Raw genomic sequence first — 11021 nt, 5'->3', positions numbered from 1 at the left:
TGTAGATCTCCCGGCCAGCTCTTTAGCCACAAGGTTCTTCTGGCAGCGTTGGAAAGAGCAGCGGCCTTAGATGTTAGGCGTACAGAGTCCGCCGAGGAGTCTGCCAGGAACGCTGCTGCTGCTCTCATTGCAGGGAACGAATCCAGCAATTGTTTTCTGGGTAACCCGTCTTTGATCTGACTTTCCAGTTGGTCGATCCACACCATAAGGGATCTGGAGGTGCAAGTAGCTGCAACTGCAGGTCTCAGGCTACCCCCAGCTGATTCCCATGCTCCCTTGAGGAAAGTATCCGCTTTTTTATCTAACGGGTCTTTGAGGGTACCCATGTCCTCGAATGGCAGCGCAAATTTTTTCGAGGCTTTGGCTACTGCAACATCTAGTTTTGGTGCCTTATCCCAGAAAGAGGAAGCCTCATCCTCGAAGGGATATTTTCTTTTAAGGGAGGGTACCGAGGAATTTCTTCTATCCGGTTTCTCCCATTCTTTTTTAATTAATGTCTGGACATTAGGATTTAGGGGAAAAGTTCTTCTCTTTTTTTGTCCCAGACCTCCAAACATCACATCTTGGGCCGTTTTGTCGGGTTTGGGTTCCTCCACCCCCATAGTAGCCCTAACTGCTCTCACTAAGGAATCTACTTCCTCTAGTGGGAAGCAATGTCGGCCCGACTCTTCCTCGGACGAGGAAAGGAGGGATTTCGAAGATCACTCACCACCTGGATGTGAAGGCAGGTACCGGTTCTGGAGGGGGACTCGGGCCTGGTAAGGAAGGTCCTTGAGACGGAGTATCAGTTTTCGCAGCGGATCTGCTGCGCCATGTGGAACGGCTGCTAGATCCACTCCTGGTGCTCTTTGCGTGGCGCTGCTGTCCAGGCTGCAGCTCCTGCGTGTCGCTGTCCTCCATGGTTACAGGGAGAAAGTGCGACACCCATGTGTGCATAATCTCCCTTTTTGTAACCGGCGCCAATCCCCCGGCGTCTGCCGCACTTCCGGTTCCTGCTCCCAGGGAGAAGATTTTACTGCGCATGCGCGCGCGATGACCCGGAAGTCCTTGCCGCATTTCCGGTGCGGCGGCCATCTTTGTACACCCGGAGCGTGCAGCGGTCGGCGCAGGAGCTCCGGGTGATCAGCGCCCCTTTTTCCTATGGAGTCTGGCGGCGTTCTCCCCTCGCTCACCCTGAAGGACCCCTCGGTCCCAGCGGTGGCGGCTTCGGGAGCCGGACAAGCCGCGGCAGGAGCCTCCTCGCTGCCGGAACTCGACCGCCCGGTCCCGGTCTCGGTCCATCGGTCTTCATGTCAGGTACCGTCCGATAGAGAGGTTCCCTGTCAGGGACAGGAAACCAACTGATGCGAGGGAGAGGTACCGCCCTTTTATCTGTAGGTTTCCTGTCCCTGAAGGGCGGATCCCCTCTCTCCGTAGTGCTGTCATGGGAGACCGAGAAATCTTGCAATTTGTTACCATGTTTTCAGTTAGCCATTAAAAGGTATCAACCACTGAGGACTCTCACTTCTAAATACTATTCTAAGATAAGCACATACATTTTACTAGACTCTACGGCTTATGAAAGTGATTAACCACTTTAGAGTTAATCTTTATTTACCCTGTAACAATTTTGTTTTTCGATCCTCTCTTATTTTGGGTTGACATTTTGGAGGCTTTAGAGTCAATTAAGAGTTTTCCATAGTTACAGTTTTAACCTACAATATTAATTGGTTTTAGAACGGTTATTATATCTTTAATTATAAAACCTGTACATTTTTCAAACCTGCATGCAAACACATAGAAATTAAACTGGCTATGATCTTTAATCAAATCAACTTGCTTCAAAATTTGCCAAAATTCAACATTTTTTTTTTTAAGTAAAAAAAGCAAAATACGAGCGTGTGCAAATGCAACAGATTTAAATGTAGCAGAAATGAATGTGGCAGATGCTTCTGTATTTCAGTTTTATGTGGCCATCGGTGCAGATTCAGAGCTTTATATAGAATTTAATTTAATCCAATACTATATCTGGGTTTATAGATTTTTTTAAAAAATGACTAGTGCTGCAAAATATAATTTGGAAAATATATATACTTTATTAGGAATCCAGACTTAAAATACAGATGGTGACAATTCTGTGTCCAGAACGAGATGATAATATAGCTGCAATTTATTAAATAAAGAGGCATCAGAAAAACAATTTAAAGAAAGAGGTGAATCAACGTCAACTTGAACATACTACATTTTATGAATGGCGAGTGTAAGGAAAGAAACAGTCAAGAACATTGGAAAAGGATTTAAAAAAAAATGAAGAAAGGTGTGATATTGGGCCTTGACTGTTATAAACGGTGGTTGATGGGATTCTTCTACGGTTGGTTATCTTTTCATGTTAAACAGCATTCTGGTGCCCTTTAATAAACATCAATTGCAGATGGACGAGTGTGAAATGTGCTGGCTTTACCCACCTTTACCAAGCACGCTCTATGGAGGGGAAAGACAAAAGGAAAAACAAAGTTAAGAGTCATAACCATATGAAATTATCCAAAGGATTATATTTAAATATACCCTAAATATATCTAACACTAGAGCTTAGTAGTTGTGATGAAGAATTGCATGAAAATTAAAGAAAAGCTGTACAGTGTATCAAGACACAGGAGTTAGTAAAGAATTCAAAGTACCATACTTAAAATATACCTAAAAACTGTTGATGTAGTATTCAGACAACAGGCTAGATTATCAAATCGGTGGAGTCTGTGCAATTCATTGTGTGAAAGCTTCAGATACAAACAAGCTAAACAGAGAACCACTCATGTCGAGAGCGTTTGGCTCAAAACGTAGTGTCAGATACCAGTAAGTAAAATACAGTCAACAGTACCAAAATGGGTCTGTGTCTCTATATCTCTACAATACCTTCACAAATCTATTGTTATTTTTAGTATTATTATTATTTTTAGAGCACCATTGATTCCATGGTGCTGTATATGAGTTGAATGGATGGTGTACTGAGTTGACACACTGCAAACTGCATGGGTTTTCCACCATCCATCTAGGATTTTCCCTTGATTATCACAAAACTACATGTTGTACCACACTAAATATTACTATAACGTAATAAGATTCTTTGTTTGATGCAGAGATACATTCGTTGAATAGCGCACTAACTGCATAAATACTGTGAAGAACGTGAAGGATCCACACCTCGCCCTCCGCCTGATGTCTATATTATGTCAGCGGGGGTCACGTGGTAAGGTTGCCCCCCATTTGCACCAACGTGAGGACCCGCACCCCCTTGGGACACGTAAGGTCAGCTTGGCACAGATTTACACAGACACCCCCCGGTTCACACACAGGCCCAGGGGTGAGAGGAGGTGGCCCACAAAGTCACTGACTTGGTACCACAAAAGCCCACAATTCTGACAGGATGAGAGGCCCCTTTCACTAGCCCCAGTGAAACAGAACCTTATGAGCCCGGTAGGACTGCCACCACCAGTTCCTTGTTCGATATACGCCTGGTCTGTTAAAAGGGTTATATCGGGCCAGGAAACAGCCCCGGTAGCATGTGAAAATAAGCAGAGAAATGGACGTGTGGATTCATGGATCTAGATAAAGGAGCAGCCCAAGGCTAAATTGTATATTTAATTGCTTTAAGGGCACACTAGACAATACACTATATAGACACACTTGTTATACATATATGACAATCAGATATGCAAAAACAATAGTGGTAGGAAAAAAAGATATGAGCAGAATATATGGTCATTTACCATTTAGATGAAAGGCCTGGCTTATCACAGATACATATTCAGTTTATTTTGTTCTTAAATAGATTTTTTCCAAGCAAAATATATGTATTTAACACATTTGTGAAAACATTTTCACTTTTTGTATTTTTAACCCTTTCATTATGGTGACAATTTGTCCTCCCCTTTTTCCCAGAACAATAACTTTATTTTTCCATTGAAACAGTCATATTAGGCCTTATTTTCTACATTTTTTTTGTTGCAATACTGAATTCCACCATTCATTTTAAAGACGAATTTTCACTAGTTTGAGTCCGTGAAACTGGCCACATCACGGAATAGTGACATTCACCTTTGAGACTCTTGTGAGCCACATCTAGATTCCCAGAACAGTAACTACCTCCTCATCATTATTGACACCCATTATCAGTATAATGACAACCAAAACTTTTCTAAATAAATCACCCCAAGACAGTATACTTACATCCGGGGATTCCCACATTATCTCAATGCAATATTCTGGCATCAAGCACTTCCACCACACTATCAAATCCAGCTTTAAGCACCTCGTGACAGGTAGCATCATCGTGTCTTTAAAGGGCCACTGTCACCCTCTCCAGCCGTTATAAACTAAAAGAGCCACCTTGTGCAGCAGTAATGCTGCATTCTAACAAGGTGGCTCTTTTAGTTTTTGATTCAAATATTCCCAAAATAAAGCGTTTTGATACTTAGCCAAAATACCTGTCTCTAGCCAGGGAGGCGGGTCCTCACTCCCCAGCTTAAACCGCTACTCTGCCGTCACTCCAATGTTCAGGGGCTTTCGGCGCCGCCCCCTCAGCGCTGTTTTCACTTCAAAACGCAGGCGCAGTAAGCTCTGGCCGTCTGACGTCCCAGCCAGGCTTGCAGACTGCGCCTGTGCGGGCAGTGCGGCCACTAACCTTTGGAATCCCAGCCCCGCACTGTTATGCATTATGCAGAGTGCGGGGCTGGGATTCACAAGCAGGGTGGCCGCACAGGCGCAGTCTGCAAGCCTGGCTGTGACGTCAGATGGCCAGAGCTCACTGCGCCTGCGCAGCACAGTAGTACACAGCGCAGGCGCCGGTTTTGAAGCGTAAACAGCGCTGAGGGGGCGGCGACGAAAGCATCCAGATCTGCTCCTGTGCAGGACTACTCAGAATAGTCACTATCCGGAGACCTGCTTATGCCTGGTGCCAAACCAGCTGATATACAGGTGCGCGTAACACATTACAGGCCCGCAATCCACATGTGGCTTCTCAGCCACAGGTTGGGGATCCCCTTGTTTGGGGTATAATTTATGTTATAGTTCAACTTGTAGTTAAAAGAGATTTGTCTCTGGGGCGTATACATCTTTCCCTGCATAAGGTTGACCAATCAAAAGTTAGCAGCAAAACAGAGGAAAAAAAATGAACTCACCCTCCTCTCCTCACTGATCTCTGCAGCAACTGTGTAGAAATACAGCAAAGTTGAGTAATGTATCATTAAAAACCTTTCCAGATCTCATCTCACAGTGCCATCAGCTCTCACTTCCCCACCAACCCCACACACTGACTGTCGTCAGATGAGATCTGGAAGTGTTTGTAATAATACATAACTTGGTTCTACTGGATCTCTACACAGCAGCTGCAGAGATCAGTGATGCGACAGTGTTCTTTTTTCCCCATGTGTTTCTGCCTACTTATGGATGGTTAACTTTATGCAGGCGAAGACGTATACAACCAAGTCTCCACAATGTCCGGTTGACAATAACAGAAACTGTAACCTAAATTTTACTATAAAAGCTACATTTTACTCAATGCTGCAACTACTATTTAATCAATTAGACAGTTTAACTTGCTAAATCCGGCAAAAGGTCCCCTATTACACTGTATGGGAAAACTGATAAAATAATTCCAGGTGCGGTGAAATTCTGGAAAAAAAATACAAACCTACAATCCTACGAGTGTTTTTTGGGTTTATTTACAGCATTCACTGCTGTCAAAATGAGTTGGCAATTTGATTCTGCAGTACAATAATGACGATATGAGATTTGTAATTTTTTTTTTTTAATTATAATAGTGTAAAAACAAATACAGAATTTATTAAAAACTTTCATATTTACATCAATGGAGCTGTGTGGTGGCTTGATTTTTGTAAGGCTATACAAAGTTTTTATGAATACCATTTTGGGACAGAATTGAGAAGTGCTGATAGCATTTTTATTTATTTTTTAGGCCCCTTGGGAAACATGAACTGAATCATCAGATCGCTTTTTCGGCACATATGGAGAAGATCAAGTCTTATATGAAGCGCAGACACAGGCTGGTTTTTAAAGGAGCACAGTCATGGAAAGTGCACGGGGTCTCCAGCAGGCCGCAAGCTGCCATGGCAATTTATTGGTTCCTTGCAATCTCTCTACATGAGGGTAGACGGGGTAAAATGCACGAGTACAACTGAGCCACAACATCAGACCATTTAAGGGGAATCTGTCACCAGGTTTTTGACAGCTAATCTAAGAACAGCATATTGCAGCGACAGAGTCCCTGATACCAGTAATGTTTCACTTAGAGAGATGCTTAGTCTAGTTTTTTTTTTTTAATAAAATCACTAAGCAGGATATTATGATAGGATGACTAGCAAACCTGCTGCCAGATAGCAAAGCATATTCATGCTGTGTATAACCCCCACTCCCACAACTGGGAGAAAGAAAGAAAGATGCCAATCAGAGGTGGGGGCAGGGTTACACAGAGCTCAGCATTCAGAGAACTGCTATATCTGCAGTAGATCAAACAGTGATTTTATCAAAACTACAGGATGCAGCTCAGTAAATTACACGTGTCTGTGTCTCACATGGCGTATCAAAAACTTGGTGACAGACTTCCTTTAAATTACTCTTGCAAAGATTAACCACAGTATTTGAATGGTTAAACAACAGCGACCAGAGTCCTCTCCATACATGTGCACCCAAAGTGGAAAGTACTATTGAGTCATTAGTCGGTAAGGGTTAATCATTATCAATCATGCAAATGTAATGATCTTGAAACTATTGATTTACAATAGGGTCCATTATTTTGAAAGGAAAAATAGCACTACATTTAGCAGTATTCTTCAAGTCTGCTGGGACTGTTAATGGAGCCACTAGCGGTAAGTGTGGTAGGCTCTGCTCTAGTCCCACACCACTCTTCTCCCGTAGCCAGACCTGCTTAAATATAGACTAGTGATGTTTCACCAACGGTGATGGCAACGTCACTCAAACAGAGCATACAAAGACCTAACAGGGCATTGTAAGGCTATGCTCAAATGCAGCTGGTTTTTGTTTTTACAAATAAGCTGTGCTTCATAGTACCAGAAAAAGCTATGAGATATCAGAAATTTCATGCACATGCTTTTTTTTTTTTCATGACGGAATTTGGGAAGTTTTTGAAATCTGCATCATTTCAATTATTTTTTGCATCTTTTTCACACATAGAAAGCAACGAGCAAGTGGAAAAAAAACACAACAAACATTTTTGTAGCATTTTTGGTAAATAAAACTAACTTTACTAAACACGTACTGTAGACAAAGCACAAATGGATGAATCCTCAACCAAAAAATACGATGCACATTTTCACCTCATTTTTTTGCATTTTTAAAGCACCGTTTTTATTGCCAAGAATGCAGGTTTTGGTGCAGAAAAATGCTGCGTGTGGACACAGCCTTATGAATAGTTAGTCAAGAATTGATGCCTTTCTGTTCAAACTTATTTTTATTAGGGGATTTTGACAGTATAGGGGATAATGGGTCAGGAAAATAATGAAGGGAAAGGAATGAAGGAATCCAAACAAAGGAAAAGAGGAAAGGGCTTAGGGAGGAAGAGGAGAGAAGGAAAATGAAGATCATCTTAACATAGTTGCACCACAACAATTAACATACCAAGTGAAAAAACAACATGAAATAAAGTATAGATTAAAAGTATTCTGGCAAAGTAATAAGACATCAAATAAAGAGGCTTTTCTTGCTTGGAGAAAAAAATGACGTTCCAAGAGGACCATTTGGAATTATATTTAGGTAGTTATGTAGAGAGTTACTCCTTAAAGCTAAGGACATTTCAAAGGAGTTATGAGAGAACATAATGTCAATTATGTCAGAAATAGAAGGAGTATCCATCGATTTCCACTTTGATGCAATACAAGTTTTAATGACAGAAAAAATATGTAAAGAAACGTGTCTAATTTTTGGAGGAAGGAGAGCGATTTGGGGAGAAATTTTGACGGGAGACTCATTTATTTTATTCAATAGTAAAAAGACACCTAAGTATCGAAAGTTTGGGACATTCCCAGAATATGTGAAGAAGATTACCTCTTTGACCACAATTCCTCCAGCATAAATCGGATTGATCGGGAAATGCGTTTTAAGTCTAGTTGGAGTGTAGAACCACCTAGATAAAATTTTAAAATAATTTTTATGTAAGTTTGCGCTAATAGAGGATTTGTACACTAGTTCTACCACTTTTTCCCATTTATCATGGAGGAAATTATTATTGAGATCTTTTTCCCATCTCCACATATACCGTATATACTAGAGTATAAGCCGAGATTTTCAGCCCAAATTTTTGGGCTGAATGTGCCCCTCTCGGCTTATACTCGAGTCACGGTCGGCGGTGGGGTCGGCGGGTGAGGGGGAGAGGGCGCTGAGGCATACTCACCTAGTCCCGGCGCTCCTGACGCTCCCCCTGCTTGTCACACTGTCTCCGGGTGCCGCAGCTCTTCCCCTGTTCAGCAGTCACGTGGGACCGCTCATTAGAGAAATGATTATGGACTCCACTCCCATAGGGGCGGAGCCGCCTATTAATTTCTCTAATCAGCGGTGCCGGTGACCGCTGACAGAGGAAGAGCTGCGGCACCCGAAGACAGTGTGACAGGCAGGGGGAGCGCCAGGATCGCCAGGACTAGGTGAGTATTTTATATTCACCTGTCCACGTTCCACCCGCCGGGCGCCGCTCTGTCTTCACGTCCTCTTGTTCTGACTGTGCAGGTCAGAGGGCGCGATGACGCATATAGTGTGCGCCGCCCTCTGCCTGATCAGTCAGTGCAGAGAGACGCCGGGACGGGACGCTGAGGAGCTGCAAGCAAGAGAGGTGAGTATGTTTTTTTTTTTTTTTATTGCAGCAGCAGCGTTATATATGGCACAGATTTATGTGGAGTATCTATGGGGCAACGGTGCAGAGCATTATATATGGCACTGCTTTATATGGCACATCTATGGGGCAACGGTGCCGAGCATTATATATGGCACAGATTTATATGGCACATCTATGGGGCAACGGTGCAGAGCATTATATATGGCACAGATTTATATGGCACTTCTATGGGGCAACAATGAACAGTGCAGAGCATATATGGCACAGCTTAAAAAGGAGCATCTATGGGGCAATAATGAACAGTGCAGAGCATATAGGCACTGCTTAATAAGGAGCATCTATGGGGCCATAATGAATGGTGCAGAGCATTATATATGGCACAGCTTTATAAGGAGCATCTATGGGGCCATAATGAACGGTGCAGAGCATTATATATGGCACAGCTTTATATGGAACCTCCTTTGGGACAATAATGAACGGTATGGAGCATCTATTTTTATTTTTGAAATTCACCGGTAGCTGCTGTATTTTCCACCCTAGGCTTATACTCGAGTCAATAAGTTTTCCCAGTTTTTTGTGGCAAAATTAGGGGGGTCGGCTTATACTCGGGTCGGCTTATACTCGAGTATATACGGTAAGTCAGTTTTCCAAAAGAGACATCAGAGTTAAAAATTGAATAGATATTACGCATATTCCAAATTATAGTTATTAATAGGATTCTCTAAAAGAGTAACAATTTCTCTTGAAAGGGTCAAAGGTAAAGTGAATTTATTTCTAATATACTTCCTTAACTCTAGAAAATAAGAATCAATGCTTTTCCATAGAGAGGCAACAGCCACCACCATAGGGCTTGAACCTGTCACCTTGTGCCACTGAAGGTTTTTAAATAATGTCGGATATCCGGTTACCGTATATGTTGTGCAAAGTATCTGAGTAAATGTCGTGACCAATTTCCACAATTTTTTTTTAAGCTAGAGCCGAAAGTGTTACTAATGGTTTCTCTATATGACCCTATCATTCTTCATTTTAGACAATCACTTTCTGAGTGAGAGTATGAAAAATGTATTTAGAAGTGGACAACACTATAAGACAGAGGTTTCTAAGTTCTTATAATTATTTAGAAGTTGGTAAAGCTCATCCCTATAAAGTCATGTCCAGGAGGTTGATCATGTACGCGCTCTTGCTCTGTACATACAGGTTGCTACACATAACTATATGTGGCTTAAATACTATATTGGTGATTTGTTTCTCTTTATTATTTGCTCATTTTTGTAGAGAAAAAACACCCAGCAGAGAAGCATGAATCTTTTAGCAAAGGAGACGGTATATCAATGGCGACTGTGCACTATCAAGCGGGCTCAGGAGTGAAGCCCGCTCTATGTGAAAAGAGGTGCTGGCTCATAGCTGGCAGTTGACTGTAACTGATACAATTGGATCCAATCACATCAGTTTAACCTTTTAAATGCAGATATCAAGCATACCAACGACTGTTATAAATCCTTTAACATGGCACTTCTGATGCAATTGGCCCTATATGTGACGCAATTACGGAGCTATGGTAGCTGGAGAACTATGGAAGAAACCTATCCCTACCAAGCCATAGAAGATTCAAGTCTCATAGGGGAACAAATAAAATATTTAAAAACACGTCCCCTGGAAAAACAACAAATGAAAAAAAAAATACAAATAAAAGTGTGGATGATCACCACTTTCCCCAAAGATATTTACTGAAATGTATGGTGTCATGCAAATCTACAACTCGTCTCGCAGGGAAAAAAGCAAAAACTCTTATGGCTATATGTTGATGGAAAAGTAAAAAAAAAATATAGGCTCTTGGAAGTAGAGGAGAACAAAAAAATGTAATTTGAACACATCAGTTAGGAGTGAGCAGACACTGCTATGGTGCATAGAACAGAATCAGCATACGTGTCAGTGCGCAGTACATGACCTTCTGCGCTACAGAACAGCAGGACGATTTATTACTTGTACAGTCTCTTCATTGCCCATTTCTGTATCTGGCAATGAATAAAACAGTGGAGAGGCCTATAATCTGCATCCGCAGTCATTAGGATTTCATGATTTGCAAACAGTCTATTTACATTCTTTATGGAATTCTTTAAGCAAGCATACACATGCATATTCAGAGATTAATCGGAGAAACAAACACATAAATCCGACAAAGCTA

At 41.9% G+C, this 11021-nt stretch overlaps 1 protein-coding gene across 2 annotated transcripts in view; it reads right to left on the bottom strand.

Annotated features, from left to right (window-relative positions):
* Window positions 1-2052: 2052 nt before the first annotated feature.
* The window catches only part of CHCHD3 (coiled-coil-helix-coiled-coil-helix domain containing 3), a 267662-nt gene continuing 258693 nt past the window's right edge, over window positions 2053-11021 (bottom strand). For both annotated transcript variants that reach the window (XM_077264447.1, XM_077264445.1), the window contains one exon: window positions 2053-2460. In XM_077264447.1, coding sequence (XP_077120562.1) covers window positions 2437-2460 — 24 coding nt within the window. In that variant the 3' untranslated portion in view covers window positions 2053-2436. The remainder of the gene's footprint in view (window positions 2461-11021) is intronic.

The sequence above is a fragment of the Ranitomeya variabilis genome, chromosome 5 (genome assembly GCF_051348905.1).
Source record: "Ranitomeya variabilis isolate aRanVar5 chromosome 5, aRanVar5.hap1, whole genome shotgun sequence".
Taxonomy (NCBI): domain Eukaryota; kingdom Metazoa; phylum Chordata; class Amphibia; order Anura; family Dendrobatidae; genus Ranitomeya; species Ranitomeya variabilis.
The sequence above is the reverse complement of the archived record's forward strand: the minus strand, read 5'-3'. Positions and strand labels throughout refer to the sequence as shown.